The sequence below is a fragment of the Castor canadensis genome, chromosome 2 (genome assembly GCF_047511655.1).
Source record: "Castor canadensis chromosome 2, mCasCan1.hap1v2, whole genome shotgun sequence".
NCBI lineage: Eukaryota > Metazoa > Chordata > Mammalia > Rodentia > Castoridae > Castor > Castor canadensis.
The window spans coordinates 58,208,290-58,233,529 of NC_133387.1; the positions used below are offsets into that span (position 1 = coordinate 58,208,290).

The 25,240-nt window shown below is 32.4% G+C and overlaps 1 protein-coding gene across 2 annotated transcripts in view; it reads left to right on the plus strand.

The window, feature by feature from the left end:
* Sema3a (semaphorin 3A) overlaps positions 1-25,240 on the plus strand; it is a 460,497-nt gene that overhangs the window by 420,787 nt on the left and 14,470 nt on the right. For both annotated transcript variants that reach the window (XM_074064863.1, XM_020153314.2), the window contains 4 exons: positions 876-967; positions 9,568-9,609; positions 13,695-13,852; positions 17,398-17,465. In XM_074064863.1, coding sequence (XP_073920964.1) covers positions 876-967; positions 9,568-9,609; positions 13,695-13,852; positions 17,398-17,465 — 360 coding nt within the window. The remainder of the gene's footprint in view (positions 1-875; positions 968-9,567; positions 9,610-13,694; positions 13,853-17,397; positions 17,466-25,240) is intronic.

The following is a 25,240-nucleotide window of genomic DNA, read 5'->3' on the forward strand; positions in this document are numbered from 1 at the left end:
TTAAATTGAAAAGGACCCTATTCTTCCTTATACTAAGAAATAGGAACATGCTTAAAATATTGGAAATTATATTTCCTTAATCCAACATTGAATTACAGCAATAGTTCTTGTCATTAAAACAATTTATGACTTCTAATAGTGAAAATTAGAAAAATCATAAGGTTTGAAATGTCTACAAAGTATATTCAATTTAACTATGCATTTAAAATGTCTTTTATGCACTAAAATTGATTAACCATTGTATGCATTATTGAAAAACTACTGCCATAAGTAATCCTAATTGTTTATTTCCAGAAATTGCATTATTGTCATTCATCACATCATGAGTATTGAGCCTTCTTTAAGAGCTACTAAGTACTATAGACTTTCAGGTGACAAGAATAAGCAGCCTGGGCTCTGGGGCTCTGACTACCCCTGTGTGTTGACAACATTCCTTGCATTTTACATCTACATTTAGTCCTCACAGGAGTACATTCATTTCATAATAAAAGTGGTATTATTTTTAGATTATTTTTCCTCAGATACTTGACAAAGAGTGATATTTTAAAGCAATAATGAAATAATCCTACTTAGCCAATTTCTATAGTTACTATTACATTTTCTTCAAAATTATGCTGCTTGAGAATGAAACCTTCCTCGAAGTAACAGTTCTAAAAATTCAGTTTTTACATTCCAACACTATTCTTGTAGTTTAGTTGTCCAATTGCCTGAAATGCATTCAAATGCATAGTTTACTAATAGTTTCACAAAAACAAACTAAACAGAAGACTGAGCTCAAAATGTTCTTTTCTGAACAAATCATGATTCCCTCCACTGGCACTAAAATCTGTTCAGATCTGTTTAACTGTGGTCTTTTTCCCTCCTTTCTTTCAAAGATGTTGGAACCGTTCTCAAAGTAGTATCAATTCCTAAAGAGACGTGGCATGATTTGGAAGAAGTTCTCCTGGAAGAAATGACAGTTTTTCGGGTGAGTGCTGCTTAATTTCAAGTGTCAACAAGTTCAGTTGTATGCTTTCCCCTAGGACAGCTGCACACTGAACGTGGTATGGACTCATAGGCTAGAATGCCCTTCTAATTAGCTTGTCAATTAGAAAGCCAGACACTAGTCAAAATAAACCTTGAAACTTTCAATGCAAGTCAAATCTAAAGATGTAAAGAAATATATTCTTGGCTCATATTTTGTTTTCTCAATGATAAAATATATGATTACATTTTATACTATTTATATAAGTTACCTCACTGAACAAACTCACACCCTTCCAATCTTAAAATCTCTTCTTTCTCACTTTATGGTATGACTGTGATATTATGTAACCTCTATGAATGCATTAAGGGGAATATATTCAGGATGGCAATAATGAAGACATTTCAATTTTTTTTAGCTTATTCACAAGTGTTTTTTTTATCATGTTGTCTTAAATTATTAACAAAAGTAAGTTTGAAGTTTTTATATTACTAGTAACAAAATTTTAAGTTCCTAGTCTGCATACTTGTGAAATGTATACACATTTGTCCCTTTGTCCTGAATACCAGCTGGCTCAGGTAAGGTTGTTTTTTTAGGGTTGGGGGCATTGGGGTTGAAGCAGAAGGGCATGGCAAAAGGAAAACTGAGTAGCATAATGTATATTATGTTCCTTCTGGAAAGTTAGTTAATAGAAGGCGTTTGAATTGAAGCACAATTTGATATGAATTACTTGTGAGATATGACAGGGAAGTAGATTCCTACATAAGGTGTTATTTTAATTTTTTCAGTGAAGGAATAGAGCAAAGTCACATTGAGACACATTAGAATTAGAAGAAACTGAAAAATAGATAAATGAGAAATCATTGGATCTGATTTTACAACTTCAATGGATACATATCATTTAGTCTCCAGGTATCTCAGATAGGTTATCTGTAAAATAAAAGTGCTAGATTAAAATTTCCTGTTGATTTAATATTTAATGGTAATCATAATCTTCCCAAGACTACTCTTAGCCTCATAATTCTATACCACTGTACTCCCCCAATAGGCTGATGATCAATATTCAATAGTATTTTAAAGAAAATAAATCAAATAAAATATGGCAATTTCTTAAGCGATATCCATTCAATTAAAAGTATGATTAGCATTGAAACATACAGTATATTGTAACATAGATACTGTAATAACAAGCAAACAATGTTCTAATTGGAAAAGTTTATGCTCCTCAATGATATTTACTTAACAATTCTTGTTTGGAACTCTTCAACAATCCCCTCTGAGCATTCCCCTCAGCAAAAGAGTGAGAATCACACCTATTTCACCAGAAGATCACAAGAGTTAGAGACATGTGTATAAAGCACCATGGATAGTGGCAGGCACTTTGCAAATAGTTATTGTTAATATTATTTTGTTGTTTCTTTCAGCTAACTGAAAATGAGATTCATTTCTAGTATGTTTTTCTGTAGTCCTTACTTAAAACTTTGAAATTATAAAATCATTATTCTTAATTTAAAAAAACAAGTACTTTGGCCTTATTTTCATTTTTTTTTTCCTGTTGGGTATAGAACGTTGTATAGTCTTTAGCATTCAACATGCCCCATGAGTTACTTCAATGAGTGAACACATTGGTACTTTAGCTTATAAATTTAAAGCACGCAGTTATCCAAATGGAATATGTCATCCACCATAGAGTCCATTTAGATTTAGTAAACAAATTATGGGTATTGAAGGATAAATTTATAAATCACTATCTTATATTCATTGCTATATCTCCATATCCTAAAATATATTTTCAATCAACATTTATTAAATATGAGAAATTAAAGATTTTAAGGTCCTTCCTCGGGGACACCAGGCTTAAAGAGAGGAGCTGGAGAATGAGGATGAAAAACCCTTGTTCCTTCCTATTATTGCTTATACTATCTCGTCAACAAAATTAGAGATAAGGGCAAAATAGTTTCTGCCGGGTATTGAGGGGGTGGGGGGAGAGGGAGGGGGCGGAGTGGGTGGTAAGGGAGGGGGTGGGGGCAGCGGGGAGAAATGACCCAAGCCTTGTATGCACATATGAATAATAAAACAAAAAGAAAAGAAAAATTAGAACCAGCAACATGTTATCCTGCTGATCTGGTCACATATTATTCTCTAGCTGAAAAAAAATTACTAACTATACATATAGTTAGTACACATATTGGGAGATTTTTATTGACACTACTGTTCCAAATAAGGTTGCAGGAAATACTATGATATGTTACCTTGAGAATTCTTAATTATTTCCCTATTGTCTTACTTCCATTAGTCATGGCTCCTTGGTATATTTCCCTTCAGTGGCCATACATGCTTAAAACAAGGTTAATTCATTAATTCACCAGCAAGTGTATGCCAGTGTCTATCATGGTGCTGGTAGATAAGAGATGAACCCAATCAACACAGTCCCTTGCCTGCAGCTCACAGGCAGTCACACCCCTTATTTTTACTGCTTAGAATTGTCTCAAGTCATGTCATGACATTTTAGAAATCTGTTCTTTTTTCCTATCATTTAATTATGTTGGGATTTAATGAATCAAAACATGCATGATTTTGAGGCAATATTGTATTTCTAGCTAATTTTCATTCTTCGTATTTCTGTGATTTTAAGTTTACACTCCACATCTTACCTCTGTTCTTTGGTATGCTAATAAAAATTTCCATTTAAAAGGATTTTAATTAAAGTTAAGCTGTTAAAATGGTTTTTACCTAAATCATGAGAGGTTGGAAGCCAACACTCTTGCAAGTGTATTTAATATCTATTTTATTTTGTTAGTATTTTGTGCTTTCCAGAGAATTACATCATCAGTTTATACTTATGATTACTATAGGAATACATTTGTGTGGCATTTATGATATCTTGTGTGGCTGGTCATGTTGGTGTGCATATGTAGTACCGAATATTCAGAAAGCAAAAATAAGGGACTAGATCACAGTTTAGGGATAACCCATGTCCCCAAAAATTAATAAGATCCCATCTGAACAAATAAACGGGGTGTGGTAGCCCACACAGTGGTCCCAGCTATCCAGGAGGATTAGATAGGAGGACCTTGGTTGTAGGCCAGCCTTGGCAAAGTGACAGACCTTATCCAAAAAATAACTAAAGCAAAAAGAGGGCTGGAGGTGTGGTGTGGTTCTAGAGGTGGAGTACCTACCTAGCAGTATTGCCAGAAAGAAAAAAGAAAGGATATCTTGAGAGGAGTTCTTTATCAGTTTCTCACAGTTAAATACAAGTAAGTAATATTGTGTGGCATGGAAATAGTTGTTTATCAGTCTACAGTTTTGTTCGAAGATTGTTTGCAACTGGAAACACATCTCCCTCCACAGAAACTGCTATAGTTTTCTTCCATGTTCTCTATGATAGATATTGTCATTATTTCCTTGGCACTCAAGTAGACAAAACATATTTGGGTAGAGTTTAGAGAAATATTTACTTTCAACATTCTATTCTATCAGACAAAGTTCATTCATATATTGTGGCCTAGCAATTGGAATATCTCACTGTCAAGCTCTGTTTAATTTTGTAGAGGAAGAAAAAAAACACAACACATTAAAGCTATAGCCATATACAGTGAAAAAAAACAGAAATGTTACAGTTTTGTGATTCTATTTGAGCCTTTTGTCATTTTGTTTAAAACAAAATACAGTAAGAGAAAGGTCGACCTGCGCATTATAATAGTGACAAGGTAAATAGGCGAGGTACAGACTTAAAGTCATGTTCATACCTGATACTCTTGGATAGTTTAAAAAACCACACATTTAATATTAACCAACCAGTTCATTTTCCCATGTTACCGTCTCCATGAGACTGTGCTCATTATATGGTCTTGATAGACGGAATAGTCAAATCTCCTATAAATTCTTGGATTAAAACCAGTGCATGCCCACTGCTATCTTGAGATTGGTTTTAGGAAAATACCCCAGCTAATCACAGAACATTCCAGTGGTTTCAGTAACATCCAAGGTACTTTTATTCTGGGTGAAATCAAATCTCAACCATAGTATAGAAAGAAAAATATTCCTTGGTAATAAAATTTCCACACTTTAGAGTAAATTTTAATTGGTGATAAGAGGTGAAATAAAATTGGCATTGTTGTAGGAGTTAAGAAATGATTGATTTGCCACTAAATATTCAAAATGGCATTAAAGTACTAAAACACAGTCTAATTTTAAATGTGATCTGTAATCATAAATCAGAATTTGGACCATATTTACTCTGTGATTCTGAGCAACCTAGTTAGTTAATAGATCCTCAATTTCTTCTCATATGAAGATTGTGATTATGAACACTTATTTTAAAATGCTTTCTTAAAATAAAAACTATGCTTACTAGTAAATGGTAGCTATTGTAAACTAGTTACATAAATACAATCTGGTTTAAAATGCATGAAAATTCCATACTTATATCTTACTTTTTAGTATTCAGAAAATATAAAAGCAACACATTTGCTGATTTTTACCTTAGGTATTCAGTATGAGATTATCTTCTGGTTTAGTTCAGGAGGAATTTACTTTTGAGACAGTGAAGTGTTACTTCAAGTTTCAGTGCACTCAGGATGATGGGCTTTATTTTCAGTCTTATTGACTATAAAGGATTGCAAGGCAGTTACATCAGTAACACATCCATTTGAAACCCAATTTATGCAATATTCCATGAGCAGCTGAGCAAACAAATGAAAGAGTTTAATTTTCATTCAGATGTAAAACATAATTGATGCTTTCCGAAACCTAGTCTATTAACTTATTCTAAAGAAGCCTCCATGTGCTTAGCGTCTAGTGAGTGACATCAGAAGAATCCCCTGGGATCAGCAGGTTGAAAAGCTTTGCAAGTGCAAAAGTTTAATAAGGTCTAGATTAGAATATCTCAGAGAAATATGGTAAATTGGAGTCATAGAAAATCTTGAAAAGATGCTAAGTTTTTAATTTCATTTTTACTTGAACACCAAATAAATTTGCAATTAAAGCCAGTTTCATTAAAAAATGCTTATGAAGCTACATCTGTTTTAAATGGAAGTCATATTCACCACCAGCTATTTCTCAAAAAAAATATATAGCTTATTTAAATGGATGTCATCTTAATATATTGTCTATTAAAGTTCAACTACAGGCACTGTGTAATACATATTATTCCAAACTGTTATTAACTTTGTGGTTTAAATAATAAATAACCTTCTATTAATTAAGGAATTCTAGGATCTTAAGAATGTTGAAATCATATTATGACACCATTAAAACTGATGTGAATAAAGGTTCATTTCATGATCTGTAACTTACATATGAAATAATTTATTTTCATCTGCCTTATAGATATTTGCTTTCTTTGGTATTATTCATGAACATGAAACCAATGAATTAGATTATCACTTCATTTTTAAAAAGAACTTACCCAGAACTTTCACTTCATTTATATTTAAACTTTCTCTGACTAAAGTGTTTTCTTTGCACTTTGACTATAAAATTTCTTACATAAATATCAATGATGTTAGCTGCTCATATGGCCACACAATTATTTCTCATGTGAAACTGTTAAAAGAGAAGTTGCTCTGCAAAAGTATTTTGTTTTGATTAATTTGTTCCAATACTGTACAAACCTAAATGTTGTCTTCAGCTTTGTCTTTTAAAGCTGAATATTTGTCATGAACTGTTCTATTGATTTCTGTGATTCAATATTACTAATACTACAGATCATATCTCTGTATAGATAAAATTGGCAGACACTCCTTTCATTGTTGTCTTTATGATTGAAAAGTCCTATAGAAAACTATTATATTTAATAGCAAGTATCATTCATTTCAAGCTATAAAAATGGACAGCTATTGGAAATCTCTAAATTATCCAATTACATTAGTGCATATCCTAAATCACTTGTCTCATTTGTGTCTCAGGCAGGATGTTTTAAATTTGTTAAGAAAATCTTGTTCTCAGTTCAGTTATCAAGTTCAAAGTGGAGATTTGCAATTCAGCATACACGGGGATAAACAACATCAAAGAGTAGATGAGCTCAAGGAAAAGAAGGTAGCATGCAAAGGTGAGTCAAGGAAAGGAGTAGGCAAGGGAAGGCAAACATGTTAGGAATGACTGGAGGGTATAAAGACTGGGATAAGGGATAAGAAGAAATAGTCAAGAATTCAAGGCACAATGGAAATTAATAGAAGCAGTCAAGAAGAAATTGTCAGCACTGCCAATGGAAATAAAGAATTCCCATAATAACAATTCATTCAGAAAAGAGTTCATTCAGCAAAAGAGGGGTCATTGGTGAGCCTTTGCTTCTAAGAATTGTAGACCCCCTCTCTAGATGAGGGGCTGGCTGAGAGGGCTAAGAGGAGGATGGCATTGGAAAAAGGATGAACAAGTAAAAACAGTGAGTGTAGAATATTTAAATTATTTTTAAAGAAGTTCCAGCTAAGTTTGAAGAATCAAGGAAAGGCATTTTAAAAGATGACTGCCTTTATTCTTATATACAAATAAAATAAGAAGAATACAGTGCAGTAGGGTAAGTTGAAGAAATAGGAGAAAGTTGAAGAAAATATGTAGACAGTTATTCATTCATCCACTAAAAAAGTACTTACTGAAAAATTGGGAATAGCAGTTGTAATTCTACATGATAGAGGTATAGCAGTGAAATTGACAGCCTAGATCTCTGTGTGTAACTGAGGGGAACAATTAATAAGCAATATTAAATACCTCTACTCTCACTCTGCATATCCTGTCAGCCTCAAATATAATTCCTACCATGAGTCACTCTCTTCCCAGGACTGCTTTGATAGTATACCAAAAATCAAGAGTTATGTCTGGGCTCATGGAAGAATTTACAACCCTGAAACCTCCAATGAATAATAGAATGAAAAATAGGTTTTCTGGTCCAAATCTCAGTGGACAATTTTCAAAGTCATTATCTACTATCCTCAAGTTTTCTTCTAGTGGTGATTTCTACAACACCATGTTCAACCCTCAATTCCTCACTCTTGATCTTACCTTAGACTCTACTTTGGGATAGGGCCAGGTGAGGAAGCTTACAAGACATGGGATAAGTTATTTGCATATATATGCATATACACACACATAGAGGCAGACAATGGTAAGCACTAAAGGGAAAAAGCAAGAAAAGGAAATGGTATAGTATGTATGTGTGTATGTATGTATGTGTGTGTGTGCATGTGTGTGAGAGAGAGAGAAAGGGAGAGAAAGAGGCAGGGGAAGGTATGGGGGGAATAAAACACTATGCACTAAGAATATTTACAGAGTGCTTTACCTGTATTATCTTGTTAATCTTCTAAACAACCCTATGAGGGAAATACCATCATACTCATTTTTTAGAGAAGAAAACTGAATTACAAAGAATATCACACTTCTGGCCAGATGTGAGCCGCAACTTGCAGTTTAGTCTCAGAGTCCAAATCTGATGGCCTCAGTTATCTAACACAAAGAGGCCATTTAAGGTCATTCTTCCCACCTAAATCTTTCTCATGGGTCCCCTCTGAATCCCACAAGTCATTTTAATTTCAGCATCATGGTTATCTGTGATGAAAGATACGAAGGAAAATGTGTTCAATGAGCATAAATCCAGAAGAATATAAGCTAAGGTGTTCAGGTGTACAGCCTTTTGGTGATCCACATGCATCAAGAAACAGGGATTACTTATGCAAATCCATGCATAATAAGTTCCACTCTGAAAGCTTAACTAAGCTCATTGATGATGGTCACCTTCTTAGTTATTCTATGTTAGCTTGTTGACAAATACTGAAAAGATTATAGTCTTAGACAAAGATCTGAACTGTAGGTCTTTGTACATTAAACAGTCATTTTAATAATAATAAAGTAATCTCATCGCAAGTGAACTCTTGCAACCCTCTACTGCTGGAAGCTGGCTTAATACTATGAGCTCTCATTGGTCGTGTTAGGAGGTGACCTGGCACATTCAGCTAAGCCATGGTGTTTTCCATTTGAAAGTACAAATTTTCACAGAACACCAACATCAGAAAAGGCTACTTTGAGATCATGATGAATTCAGATAAAATCAAGACCATTCCATAATCATCTCTGAGCACAGACAAAAACATGAACATTGTCCAAGCCACAAAAATGACCAAATATCACTAATGTAGCCTGAGGGACTACTACTTCTATACAAATGATGGCATTAACCTCACTGTCTTTCCCTCCTTCTAAATGATTTGTAATCCTACTTGTAGAATTATCCCTGCTGTTTTCACAGTATCCAGTATAGAAAAAAGCCCTAAATTTTTAAATCCTCCCAATAACTTCATACAAGCACCAAAGAAAAGTCCTTTCCATCACACATTACAGAATAGTAGCATTTTCTCTCTTACTGCAATGAGTAACAAAGCCTATTTCATCAGTTACAGCAGTGATCCTCATGGTCTTTGACCAGATAACATTGACCGTGTAACTCTACGTATTTAACTCTTATCTGCACAGTTTCTCTTATGTGTCTTATTTCCCAATTATATTACTTCTTGTGAGCACTGAAGTTATGTCTCTGAAAACTTATATTGGATCCTTGTGTTAATTCATTAATGTCTAGCTTTTCTCAATGACCACTTTCATTTTTTCTTCAGGAACCAACTACTATATCAGCAATGGAGCTTTCAACTAAGCAGGTACTATCATTATGTGCTATAGTTAATATTATATTTTGTTATTTTTGTATTTCAAATCAATAGATCTTATTATCCATCTCATTTGATAGATTTGTTAACAAGTGTGCAAGAAAAAAAGCTAAAGAAAAGAAATATCTTTCACATGATGAGCTAGGAGAATGAAAACTAAAGGGAGTTTTCATTGTCCTGATATTTTTGATCTGTTTCATCTGCACTTTATGAACATATTTCCAAGATCATTAATCATTATATATTTCAATTTACTTTTTTAGTCATTATAATAGAATTTACAAAATACTCAGTAATTATTTTCTTTTTTTATGATATATACATACTTTAAAACTAACATTACTTGTATTTTAGAATAACAATAAGTTTATACGTTACCTTTGCTTTTCATATAAAAGTAAAATATATTTTATAGGCTATAAAAATAAAGCATTGGATATGTATGTTTGGAGAATCTTGACTTAAAAGTTACATTTACCTTTTCACTATTATGTGTCAGAGAACACAACATGTGACTTTTAAGTTTGACTAAACATGAAAAGGAAACAGAGCAACAATAACTACCAAATGATAAATTCTAAAACTCCAGTAATTCAAAGGTTAAGGGTGGCTTGCTAATATGCACTTCATTCATATCCAGTGAATGCTTTGGTAAGACACTTAATAAAAGCAAATGGCTTCTAAATATTAAATTACACATACATCATGAATACAGTTTTAACTTACAACTTATTATCTTTTCTTCATGAATGTTATCTAGACTTTAATCCAATATATTAATAGTAACTTCAAAAAAGTTTGGACACTGAGGTGAAATGAATTATTAATCAACCTAGTGGAAAATGCCAGCGTGAAATAGGGTGCCCCTCACTGAAGGAGAAACATACACAGAGCTGTGAAACATAAGAATCACTTATCTAATTTTATTCCTGAAATGTTTACATATCTTGTCATTGACCAGTTTTATCCCTGAACAAAACACTAAATGACTGTGCCAGTGTCTTTCCACATAGACATATCAAAATAGATTGATAATCTCCAAGATATTTAGAGCAACTATTATTGACCTGATACTGTTATCTTACACTTCATAATTATGTGTCCACCTGTTCTTATAATCTAAAAGTTGACACATGTTGGCAAGGAAGTCTGGGGATTTCCATGTTGGAAGCTAGACTGAGATAGTCTTTCCTATAATGATTTTTAAAATTATTTATTTATTCTCTGCTAGGCTCATAGCCAATCCTAATTGTGTAAAACATTGTATAAAACATTCTGTTTTAAATTTTCTAAAGCTACCTAAAAGATTGTCTATTAACATAACATTTCATCAAGAAAAAAACACCAATAGTATCAATTTAACTTACCACGATAGAAGAAAGTGTCAGTAACCCACATTTCCCAGTTATGGAGGGCAGATTGGTTTCATTCAGTCATGACTCAGTTGCACTCATTCTTAGGGGTGTTTTTAAAGTGAAGCAGTATTTTAAGAGAGATGAGTAGTGTTATGAGCAATTTTCTGGATAAATGGACTCATCCTGCTTATGGCTCCCAACTTGTTGAGTAGGATAGTGAAAAAGCCTGTGGTGATGTTAAATTGGGCAGAAAAAGCACATCGTGTCCCTTACCTAGTGAATGGAATATGCTCAGTGATGCCTGTACTTCCCAATATTTCATTTGGATAGCATAATTACTTTTGTATATCATTAATAATCCCACAGAATTATGATAAAATGAAAATGACATTGTATTGTATTTAACTTTTAACATTTTATCACACTTTAGATTTTCATTGGAATAATTTCAGTTGTCACACTTTTACTTTGCTATTGTTTCCATACATTATTTCCTGTTTTTCTCCTAAAGGACTATGCTAGATTTATGTATTTTGTTTAGATAATTCTTTTCCAACTCAAATGTCATAAACCTAGAAATCTATAAGTATGAATTTTGCTTATATTTCTTAAAAGTTATTAGCCAAACATAGAGATTTTTTGATGACATGACCAATTTGTGAACAGCTTTTTAAAATAGTTACCATCACAATCTGTGGATTGGCATGTTCATATTGACTACTGTCAACCGTACTTTTGAATATTGCTTCAGCATTCTAAGCAGTCCCATTGCTCTTTAAATATTATGCATTTGTTTTATTTTATCACACTGAAATTGCTATTCAGTATGATCTAACTTCATTTTCAAAAAAATGACAAAGAGGGTATTGGAAGAAGAAACATCTTTTCCTCCCAGGGACTTAGCCTTCACTTCTTAATCTCGCCTGATTTATAACATTACTCAATATAATACTAAATTTAGATATAGTAAAATGTTGAGTATCTAGAAATTATTATAATTTTATTTTCTCTATTTATTGGAATTGAATAGCAATATTTATCAGGATAAATCTTCCACTATGGTTAAGTTTTTGTTGTATTACATTTCTTTCTTGTTTTCCTTCCTTCTATTAAGATATAAGTATATGGTTACCTTTAAGCACTGAACTATTTTCTACACAAATACTCCTCATAATTTTAATAATGCCTTATATTCTAATAAAAACTTCAGTCTGCATTCAGATTATTGTTTATTTATATATGTAATCCATAAATAAAAGTCTCTGGAAAAGCAACTTTAATTATATCCATTTCTGACTATCAGACCATTTGTAATGTTACAAGAGCAAACCATTGTTTAGAGTGAGACTTCTTTGAAACCTTTTTGTCACCTACATACTAGAGAAATTAAAATACCCTTTTGAAATGCATTATTAGTGCAGGTTTCCATTTACATAAATTTTATTGAAGGATTACCATAATTAATCAATCTTCTAGTGCAAGAAAAAGCAGCCATGGTACCAATTAGGATGCATATAGAATAAATCACAAAACAGTGTTATTTTTTATTTCACTCTGTGTTTCTATAAGGTCACAAGTGAACCGTTATGTTGACACAACTTTGTTCCAAGTATTTTTAAAGTTTAACTGAAATGTTGAGGCAAGACCTACTAGAAAGTTCTTTATTTTAATCTTTTCTGTTTTGCCTCATCCAATAACTCAAACTTCAACTGAAGATAATGGTAGTGTGGAATGTTTTACCTGGATGCCTAATTTAAACATGCTTATGCTGTGAATTATGCTTATTTTATGGACAAGGACGTTAATTCTTAGGAAAAATATGTGAATGTCCCAAGAACACACACAGTCATGGAGGGCAAGATGAAGCACCCAAGTGCCTTAGTGCCTTGTTTGGTGCTTTGTCTACCTTGGAAGGCTGCACCAGAGAGTATTTGCTTCCCTTTTGGGGGCCCTTTGAATGGGAAGCAATTTAATATTATTGTTTAAAATAATTTTCCTGGAGGTAGTGCAAGGGCAAGGTAATTCTTGGTGTTGAACCAAAAGTTCTTTGAAATGTCAGCCCCAAAACTTATCCTATCCTTTCTCAGAGAAGGGCACAGTACCTCACAGGCAGTGTAATAGGAGTCAGAAGCAAAAATGTCTGCATCAAGCCCATCTGGAATGCATAGCCAGGAAGATAATTTGGCTAATCAAAATTATAAAGAATAAAACTAAGAAAACTTGCTAAGAATACAAACTGAAGATTTCCACATCTATGGCTATCTTTCCTTATTGTCCCTTTATTTTATACTTAATTAAAACAACTGATACCATCAGATGCTTAGATTTGTTCTTACTCCATTTCAAATTGTTATATTATCTGCCAGGTCTTTATCAATAATGAGTTTTTAAATCTATAAATATAATTTATTGTTAATAAGTCTAAATAACTCAGAAAGACAAATATCACATATTTTCTCTCATATGTTGAATCTAGATTTTAAAAAAGACATGAGCATAGAAGGAATACCATATGAGAAGAGGAAGGGGATCAGGTGAGGGAGAGGGGGATCAAGTGAAGGTAACAGGGAGATGAATGTGATCAAAGTACATTATATACATGTGTGAAATGTCAGAGTGAGACCCCTTATTTGTACAATAAAAAAACATGAACTTTGAAATGAAAAAGGAGTTGTAAAAAATCAAGACATCTTTTGCCATAATTGTAAACTCTTTCCACAGCAACAACTATATATTGGTTCAACTGCTGGAGTCACCCAACTCCCTCTGCACCGGTGCGATATTTATGGCAAAGCCTGTGCAGAGTGCTGCCTCGCCCGAGACCCTTACTGTGCTTGGGATGGCTCTTCTTGCTCTCGATATTTTCCTACTGCAAAAAGGTAGGAGAAATACTAAATATGTGTAGAATGGTCAATAGTAACTTTATTAGACTCAATTTTTGGAACAGCTTTCTTCAAATAAGCATATCACTTTTTTTGGAAGAGATTTGAGTGGAGGTGGCATTTTTCTTTGTATTTTTTTCCTTAAAATAGTCCAAACAAGACTGCTGCATACTGGTGGGTCACACTTCTAACCTTAGACGCTTGGGAAACTAGGCTAAGATTGGGAGGATTGCAGTTGAGGCCAGGCCAGGCAAATACTTTCTGAGACGACTGAAAACTAGAACGGGAAAGCTGGATACTAAGCACAATGGCACAAATGACTTTCATAAATAATGACTGGGAGATGATTAAGACAGTACAATAAGATCCCAAAACTTTTACACTTGGAAATTACAGTTCTGCAACTTAATTTTACACAGTGGGAAACTCAAAGTCACAGAAAACATCAGGAGCAGAATCAGTAATAGGCCTTACAACTTTGACCAAAGAGTTCTTTTGCTTAAACATGATTCCTTTGTTCTATCCAGCAATATCTTATGCTGTTCTTAAATTTTAATGAAGCAATTTATGTTCCTGAATTGTCAGAAAATTCTCAGAGAAAGGATATTTTATTCTTTGCATTTGGAGTCTTAGGTAGTCTGTATGGACTGAATCATAAAAGGTCAAGAAAAAAGTTCAAGTTTTTTTATATATGACATATTAATGTTAATTAGCTATCATTCCAAAGTACATCTCTGTATTTGTCCCCCAGTTTTTGTATGCCTCTCTATGATTACTGTATCATCCCATGTTTACAAGATTTGAATTTGATATACAAAATAGTGGTATCTGCTTTAAGTGTATTCCTGGTAACACCTAAAAGTATTTTGGGGAATGTTAATTAAAATTTCCTAAAATATGCATAGAATTTATTGGCAACAATACATTTTGATGAGATATAACTAGAAGTTTGTACACGCAAGATTAAATGCAGTAGGAATGATATTTGATCTTTTAATGTAGAGTTACTTTCAGGAAATGCCATTATATTACAGAGAATGCCTAGACTTATCCTAAAGTTGTAGAGTAATTGGTTTACTTGTGCTTTAAAAAATAAAAACACATTCATTACCTGATAAAATAGCCATTTCTACTCTTCACTGATAGCTGCCATTCTCTGTAGATATTTGCCACTGTGTAAGAGACAAGCAATGACAGAAGAACTTTCCATACAGTGTCTTCTTGTTAATATGGGCTTAAAGACTTAATGTTATGCACACCAACCTACTGAAACATAAAATAGAAAGCAGCAACCTACTGAATTTCAAGAGCAATATAATTTGTTTTATTTATTTTTTATTATAGCTAATGTTTTCAAAGAAGCTATGAATGTGGATTTTTCATAGCTAGTGAGGTATGTTCTGTATTTAAATTGTTTGAAAACAAATATTAGGAGAAAGAAATTACTCCAGTGTGTACTTAAATCTTTTCATTACAAATTTTAGATAAAATTTAGTGTTCAATCATGTACAACTTAAGTCCATAATATAAGTGAATGGATTAGAACCCAAAATCAAGTTAAGGTTAAATGTTAATATAATACTAACATCTACTGCAGAAGAAATACAATTTTCTTAAACTTTCATCATCAGAATTGATTTGACAACACACTTATACTGATTTCATAATTCCTTGGAATTTTAAATTAGAAAAAACTTAGTGTGAAGATAATGTCCATTGATTAATTGCTTAAGAAACAGCAATATGCTTTTATTACAACAATAATAATAAATCATTTAATTTTATGCCTCTTAAAAACATTAAGCTCCAGGGGATTTAAGAAGACGCCAAATCTTCTTCATCAGGCAGGTGCTGTGCTATGCGTGAGGAAGAATGGGAGCAAACCCTCCTCACCAGCTGTTCAAGGTGGACAGAATCCCACACTCCTAAAAAGTTGCCGGAGTACTTTGGATCACTAAACAAATCTTTTGAGTTGTTAAAAGTTTAGTTTTGAATTTTAAACTTTACTTTGGAGACAATGGTGTGAGCTGTGCTGAAGTGAGGAAGGGCCGAGCTCTGCACAATGAAAAGCATTGACTAATTTAACAATAATCTATGATAAATTTAAGCTTTTCTTAACAAGGAAGAAGATAGAAACAAAATCATAACCACTTTTATAACTAGTTAAGCCTGTATATTATATATTTGAACATGTTTATTACACACCTATAATTCAAGATTGAGAGAATTCTCATTATCACATTTTTGTTATGCCTTTCAGATTTACTTAATCCAGTTTTGTGTGTGTGACACTACAAGTGTCTTTGAAAAGGATGTCTAGAGGCCTTACAACATATATTCTTTATTATGGCATTTTTCTAAAGCTTAAATGGCAGTGAAAAATGCTTTTCCAAATCCTTAGTAGTTCATGTTTCACAAGTTCTCTTGTTGGTTCAATTTTGAAATGTGCAACATCTGTTTGATAGTCTCTCTAATTCCATAAATAGAAATCTATAAATACTTTAGACTAAATTTATGAATACAGTAATCAATTCCATATTTGCAATTTTCAGTGACCTTTATGAAAGCTGTTTTTAGGGAAATAACTAATTTTGCAGCAAGACAATATCCATTAAAATAGTTGCAAAAACTCAAGTGTGCCTATTCTTTTCCTGTCTTCCACAGACAGCCATTGTCTATACTCAGCCCCTTCCTCAAACTACAGGCCTTGTGTGCAGCATATGGCAAGAGGCCACCTTCTCTTTCCAAATCAACTGTTAGCAAAGTGTAGAGAAAGAATGGTCAAATTTATGGGACTTAAGTTACAATCTGAGACATGGAATGGAGGAGAAATTATTTTTGAGTTTTACAAATAAATTTGGCTTTCCATTAGAGAAAAACTCATCTCTTTTCTGTCATTTCTGTCTGGCAAAGGAAGTCTTGCCCTTAAGTACAACATGTGTTACTTTTCTCCTTTTATTCACTCCAAAGGTTAATTTGTTTGCAATCATAATATGATAATTAAAGAAACTTTATAAAAATGTTAATGTAAACAAAAAAAGAAATTTAATATTCAACTTTAAAGAGAATGCCCAGTTTAAGTATTTTAACATTCTACAAAATCCTGTTGAAGGAAAAGAGAACATTAATGTGAATTTTAATTTTTAGGCTTAAATATTAACAATTAGAAAAAAATTTCACTTATTAAAGAAATGGGTTGTTATTCAAAATTGTGTGCTTTTCATCCTCAAAACTTTAAGTCTAGCATTTCTAAATGTTACATTGCTATTAATTGACATCTGGCAGCAAAAAGTCATATTCCATTATGGATAACTCAAAAGATCTTTAAGACATTGCGCATACATTTACACACTTGTTTCCCATTTTGATGTTCTTGGAGGACTTCTTACAGGTATACTAAACTGATTTTAGAAATTATCCTAGTAAGATGTAAATGCATCTCTTCCCATAAATACCTTGAGTCTTAATACAGATTTTGATTCTGGGAAATTTCTAGCAGGGAAAATAGAGATATAATAACATTTTTTAAATAATTGTTTTAGACGTACAAGACGGCAAGATATAAGAAATGGGGACCCACTAACTCACTGTTCAGACTTGCAACATCATGGTAAGTTATATTTTTCAGCTTTTTAAACCTGCTAATCCCAGGGTACAATCATAAGCAAAAATGCATATCCACACATATCCATGTATTGCACAACTCTTTCCCAGAGCACAAAGAAATGCAGCTGAAGGGAAAGAAAATCTATTAGAAAGAAAATACCAGGGAACACAAACCACCGAAATATATTTTATGAGCATAGATATGCTGAATTCAAAACTTTAAATTTTTATGATATTTAAAATTCAAGTTTCTTATATTAACAAAAGAACAAGCCAGGTTTGATGGTGTGGCATGTAGTACCATCACTGGGGAGGCGGAGGGAAGAGGATTATGAGTTTGAGGCCACCCTTGGCTTCATAGCAAGTTCCAGGCCAGTGTGGAGTACAAAACCAAACCGTGCTAGTAAGAAAAGAAAGAATGAAAGGAAGGAAGGAAGAAAAGAAGGAAGGAAGGAAGGAAGGAAAGAAGAAAGGAGGGAAGAAAGAAAGGAAGGAAGGGTGGGAGGAAGGGAGGAAAGGAGGGAGGGAGAGAGGGAAGGCGGAAGGAAAGGAATGAAGCCAGCCAGTTTTAAGTACATATGTTTACATGTAGTAGAAACCTGAGGCAAAATACTGCTCAATAAAACATATCAAAGAAGAAAGTATTGTTCTAAAATTATTCATTTATGTGCTGATGATATAGTCCAATATACTGTTCTTGGGTATTCTAGTCAAGTAGATCATGATTCACATGTCTTTACACTGAATTAATTGTCAGATATTCCCTTAAAAATCTCCTGTTTGGACCAAACTTATTTTATGCATCCTGTAAGATGTCAAGAACTATTTAACATCAAAGCTGCTTATTTAATGCTGAAACATCAACCAGCCATCATTTAAAAGGCAGTGAAGTTGTAGTGCTAGTACATTTCCTTCCACTTCAACCTCATGAAAATAATAATGACGTTATGCTTCCCTCTGCTGGCGAAACTTACCAATGACATGGTTAATGAACAGTTCACAGTTAAAAATGGATAAGCAAAATGTAAACATTGTAACTGTGCATAATTATTACCTATTGATTATTTTAGTGCTATTTGCATTAATCATAAAAGCAGATCTATTTTTTTCAAATAACTTTGATTTGATTTACTAATGTGCAGAATATTTATATTTTATGAATGTTAAGAAAACACTGCTACAATAACACCTGTTTACATTCAAAACTTAGTTACCTTTCTGAAGTTCAGATCTCCCAGTGCATAATCTGGGTATGTTGGTACCTGATTCGTGAATCCTCACAAGACTCATTTTTTGAGAACTAAAAAATGGTAACCATGAATGTAGTCAATGTTTGGAGCCATGTGGATGACAGACTTTTCTTGCCAAGGACTTTCCTGTTGCTATTGTCTAGTTTTAAATAAGAAAAAGACCACTGAATTGGAGCAAATGTTACGTTTGTTTGTACCTGCATGGGTACTTGCTCAGATTTAGAGAGTTAGTGATAATAATTGGAAGTAAAACAAGTAGAAAGATGTAATTAGAACTCATTTCCACTCAGACTTTAATCTCCACATCTATATGACCTTTGCTTTTGCTCACGGTTATATGTCTATGGCTACCACAGATAAATTATATTATATTACATTATATATTAATATTACATTATATTATATATTAATATTATAGGTATTCAATGAATATTTTTAAATGAATGAATTATCTAAGGATTTCAACTTATAGATGCTTATTATTTTGATGTCTAGTAAAGATTTGAATTAAATAGAATAATTGTAAGTATTGATTATGCACCATCATGTATAGAGCACTATGCTAATTTTTTAATATATATATTAGATTATATATTTTTTATATATCATCTTAATGATACTACCATTTGTTTAGCAATCCAATCTATAAACCCAATTAGTCTTTCAAAATAATATTTATGCAGTAGATACGAATGTCTATTACATAAAAATGCAAAAACCAACCAAAGAAATTCTTTTCTAAGTGAGACCGTGGAAAAATAATATGATTGATTATTGAACGAATGGGCTTTGGAGAGTATCTGATTTCAAAGATATGTTTTGAATAATTTAGTGTGAGTTAAGTCTGTGAAAACTGGGTGTATAGAAGTGCTTAGCTCTAAATAGCATTTCTTCCTTAATTTTTGAATTAGAATATGTATTGTATGGAGAAAAAGGAATTTATGTAGTTTAATCTTACAGGATCCTTTACTTGTCTCTTCTTCTCTTATTTGTGGGGAAATAACTCTGCTTGGATGTTTATGATATATGGGAGAAAAGAGCAAAATAGCCCAAGAAGCCCAATAAAACGTCCCTTTTTTGAAGGCCTGTTTGTTTCTTGTCTATTTGTGCTGCAAATACCCAACCGTAGAACATGCACTCCATAGATTACAGTGAATTTCAAATGTTTGGAAATTAAGTCAGGCATTCCTACTTGGCCAGGCTAGTCTTACCTTTAGGAATCAGAAACAATTGATGACAATATCTGAAAGTAAAGTGAGCAAAACTACAGAGCCCAACTCTGCTAAATCATGCATGTTCTCTTACAAATGTCACTTCTCACATTTAATAAAATATACATGCTCATATGGAAAGTTGTAAAGATAGGAGATTGTTTCATGAAAAGTTCCTAAGCAACACAAAACCAAATTGTGCACTTCATTGTGGTCATTTCCAGCTGCAACGGTAAACACATCTTGTAGCACTCTGTTTTACATATCCTGAGGTTTTAATAGAGTGACTATATGTAAAACAACTCAGAGTTAAGATAGAAGAAATTTTCCTTTAGATGAGACCTTAAACATGCACTTGTCATGATGCTCCATCTCCTGCAAAGTGGCAGTGGTGATGACTTGGTCCTTGTGAAACAGAAACACACAGCTCCATTTCCCCTTGATCCCAGCACACTCTTTTCCATCACTGGCAGCCATTTACCAAGAAATCTCTCAGTATCAAACCCTAAAAATACATCTGTGCTAGCAAATTTTGTTTTCTCATCACACCTCATACAAGATGCTAAAAAGAAATCTCAGGTTGTTTTCAGTTTGTTCCCTTCCCAAAAATAATTGCTTTTGACAAAAAATGGAGCTTATCCTACTTGTCATTGGAGAAAATGACTGGCCAAGTCAATTTACTCTGAACTAACTCCCATTCCCCTTTTTTACAAACCAAAATGAGCCATACTATGACTTACATGTCTAGGAAGAAAACAAAAACTACATTATAAATACTAATATTTTTTTAAAATCATAACATCATTTTAGATTTCTGGACCTTTGAAATATTTTGTGTCCTATCTTCTAGTGTGATGGCATCATTGAATTTCACTTCCTAATAATTTTCTTGTCTGCTGTATGTACATGCATTTATCTTTTAGTGTCTTGCAGTAAAATGTCCATAGAAGTCAATCTTCTAAATTGTCTCCAGAACTAGCCCACTCAATTTATGTCTTGGTTGGCATCAAAACCACACCCAAATTTCATAAACTATCTTTGGCAGTGCCATCTTTGTAGTACATAGAGTTATAAATTTGGTATTTTGCAACAATGCTATTATGGTCTGTGCCTTAGCCTGTTCCAACTATAAAATCTGAGCATTTAACCCAAAAAAGAGACTTGTAATTTGATGGATGAACTGATGTCATCCTTTAAAAAATTCCTAAATTCAATAAATTACCAAAGTTCATCAAGTCTAAGATGATACTGAATATAAAATGCACCACTATATTATGTGCTGCTAAGAAAGAAAAATTGCCTGTGATGAGCAAGTTTAATAAAAGAGTCCAGCATTGAACTTGGAAAAAATGGTTCAGAAGTACTCTACATAAGAAATAAACTTCCATGCAGATGAAGAAAGTGAGGAAAATTGCCTGATTCAATCAAAATCATGGATGGTGGGAAAAGGTAGTAAAACATTCCTTGAACCATAAAGTGGTACTTATGAAAGGTTTACTTTCTGAATTCACAGTAACAGGTTAGACACAAAACTTTAGACAAAGGGATTTAAAGAGATTATCAAGTTAGTAGAGTTTCACATTTCTGGCAGAAGTAAGGAAGAATTCTTTCTGAAAGAAAGCAATTTTAAATCAGATCAAGAGCAATTGTTAAGACTCCTTCTGATGTCAGAGGTGTTAAAATGTAAATGAGTGTGTATTCTAGAATCAAGTAATTGTAGAATCATCTCATGATTTTTATAAACACTTTTGACACTATTTTTCACTGGGGAGTTTCAATCAGCCATACGTGTCTTCTGATGTTAACTTATGCAAACAATTCATTTATATACAGTAAATGCATGTCAGGCACATGCAACAGGAATAAGTAGTTTGAATTACTTTATTCTCTTTGTTCTTATTAAAGTCTTTAAGTATGCCATCAAAGAAAACCTGATGATACACCTACAATTTGACTATTATCATTTTAATATAATAAAAGTATTATATTTTTGACTTGTTTTTTTTCTTTAATTCCAAAAGTTGTAAGGATTATCTGTCATTAAAAAATAAGACAGTGTTTTCATTATTGTTTATGGATGGTTTCTGCTTCAGCAAATGGTGTTTCTATCTGCCATGATATCTCTTGGGGAAAAGTAAATGAAACATTAAGTTATATGTTTCCTAGTTTTATGAAGTAAATGTTTCTAAGGTAATCTTTCTCTGGCATATAGAACTCTTGTGCTTTCTTTGGTAATACATTTGCTATAAAATCATGAAAATAAAACACAACAGATGTTCCATATAGGCTGACAAATATTACAGTAGATGTCTTCCTGTTACTATTGCTTTTTAAGTAATTGCATTCAGCCAACCCTATACTAAGAAGCATTGCAACCTATGACATCACAGACCCTGAGTACAGTGGTAAATATGACTAATCCAAATGGTTTCACAGTTCACTTCATAGCACATCAATTTCATAATCATACTTTTAAAGTAATAATCTGAAAGCATAAGATATTAGTGACTTTCCCCAATAAGATATTGTCTACAAATAATAAAGGATAGGAAAAAATTTCCTATCCTTATATGTCTATTTATCCATCTAGCTGACTATGTACAGACCACCACATTTTTAGAATAAATCCAAAAGAATCTGTGGATTCAAAGAAGATTGGAAACTACCTGAATTTTAAAATTCTAAATGCTGTCTCCTGGTTTATAATTACATCCTAGCACCAAAGACAATCTTAACTTAAGGGTATATGGCAATGTAGTTTATAATTTAAATTGATCTTCAGCAAGTTGATAAATTTAAGTTCAGATTTTCTACTACATTTCACTAATTGAGTCTCTTTGAATTAAGAAGTCACAATCCACTAAACTTCATTAGTATTGGTCACATTTCTAGCAGATGGATTAAACACACATGCGTGTATTTTAACATACAAGCAAACATGCATATACATTCAACTAACAATTACGAGACCCTAGTTGGTATAATCATTATAATAACCATTGGAAAATCATAGTAGGAAGCATTATCTTGATACATAAATAAGCATGATCCCCACTATGTAAAGTTTTATGTATTGCAGAACTTTTAAGGAATTTTTTAAATGTATATCTTAGAATTTTTAAATAATCTCTAAAAATAATATTGTCTGTCATGTGAGATAACAAAAGAAGTTGTTAGCCATGTTAATACACAGATCCAAAATATACTTGAATATTAAGGATAAAGGAAATTTTTTCTTCATTTAAAAAAATTTTTAAATGTTACATCATCCCAAGAGATCTTGATTCATCAGTGACATGCCTTTTAGCTACTGCCACATAAAGAGATGTTTTTCATCCACTTCAAGTTAAATAAAAGTCTTTTCTATTGATAAAGCACTTGTTGCATTTCTGGCAAAAAATCATTTACAATCTAGTAAGGAAGACCTAAATAATGATATATGTGGTTAAGTGGTACGTTGCTGCTGGTTTCTACTGTACCAAGAGTTCATGGACATTTCCTTTCCTCCTGTACTTGACCTCTCATAGTGAATGTTATTTGTAAAATTTTGAAAGTATGAGGTGATAAAAACAAGTGGAATATGTTTTTCTTAATGTCGTCTAGTAACTAATTGTATTTTTTAAATAACACAAATATTTTTAAAACAATTTGCATCCATTTGTCTCTCACCCAAATTAAATTTGACTTTTTTATTTATTATTTATGAAATTCAGCTTTTAATAAAGGGGAAGAAAATAAAACTCTAATATCAGAAATCAAAGACTGACTGAATCTATCTCACCCTCTTCTATCTGACATCAGATTTCCTAAGATTGCTACATAATTCACATTTCCATCCTTGGAAGACATTTATGGGGTTAAAATGAAGAGTGAAATAGTGGAAAGCTGAAATGTGATGCCTTCTGTTTCTGCTATATTGGAAGAGAATCAAATGCTAAATAAGGCCTTCAGCAACATGATATTTCTGGCCAAATGATGGATATCATTACTTTTTTGTTGTTACAAAAGGAAGCAATTTATTTAACTTCTTTCTTTCCTCCCATTCTTTCTGCTTTATTAGCCTCATTTCATTTCCATAAATTATCCCACTAAAAGAGGAAATGATTAATTGAAGATTGCTTCCTTAAAAACATTATTTCTTGTCATTAACAGCTACAACATATTGTAACATTGTGTTACCCAAACATGCTGCAGTGCTTTAAAAATAATTTTAATATTTAGTTGCTTTCAATTGTTTTGCTCTAACTATTCAGACTATTGAACTCATGAGAGTTTATTGCCAATTTAAAAACTATACCTTCTTTTGTGTGCTGGTGATTTTAATGACAAAAGTTTATATTCAAAACAATTACTTGCTATGTGTAAAATATATTTTGAAATGTTTTTTGAGTGAGATTGCTTTATTTTTTTGGAGAATCTACAAAATTATTCATGAGCCTTTAATGATAAAATTCTTCCTGGAGGTGTAAGAAAATACTCCTGTGACTTTTCACATCCCTTTCTCTTTTTATTATTCCATAATTTTTCTTTTTGATTTTAGAGTATATTTGATTAGTCATCTTCTGTTCCCCACACTTCTCAAATCAACTTTGGTAGCATTATCAGTGAAGTAGTCTACCGTAGTCGGGGTTTTCACTCTTATGACCTTCTTGATTTGTTAAACTTAAATCATTTTTTTTACATAATTATTTTAACTGTGTGCCTTGTGGATGTCAAAGTTACATGAGATTGTAGCTTTTAAATTCATCACAGTTACCTGGATTTGCCATTCAGCAAAATATCTGATAAGGGTTTATGACTATATTTCAGTGAAAATTATGAAACACACAGTATGGGGGATCATAACCAGTTTAACAATAATTATAACAAATAAGACTCATGTTCTCTAAAGTGATATGAAAAAAGAGTTTTAGAAAGTCTTCAATCAGAAGTATTTCACTGAAGTTGTGGGTATTGGATTGATTTTGGAAGTGTTTATAATTTGCCTTTGTATGGATTCTTAAAAAAAGATTTTAAGATTTGAATTATCAGTTTAAACTCTCACAACAGCAATTATGTTAATGTGACCTGACATGCATATAGCCACTATTGTGTCCAGATATTATTAAGAATTTATGTAGATATATTTTAAGACTAACAGAAAGATATTTTAAAAGATTATAAAATTTTACATTGTCTATAATTACTAAATAACCTATCTAATGTATTGAAAACAATTTGCAATTGTATGACTTTATAAAAAAGCAAACATAAAGACAACATCAATGCAACACAGGAAAAGCAGGAATACTTACAGAGAACAACCCCAGTCATGCAAC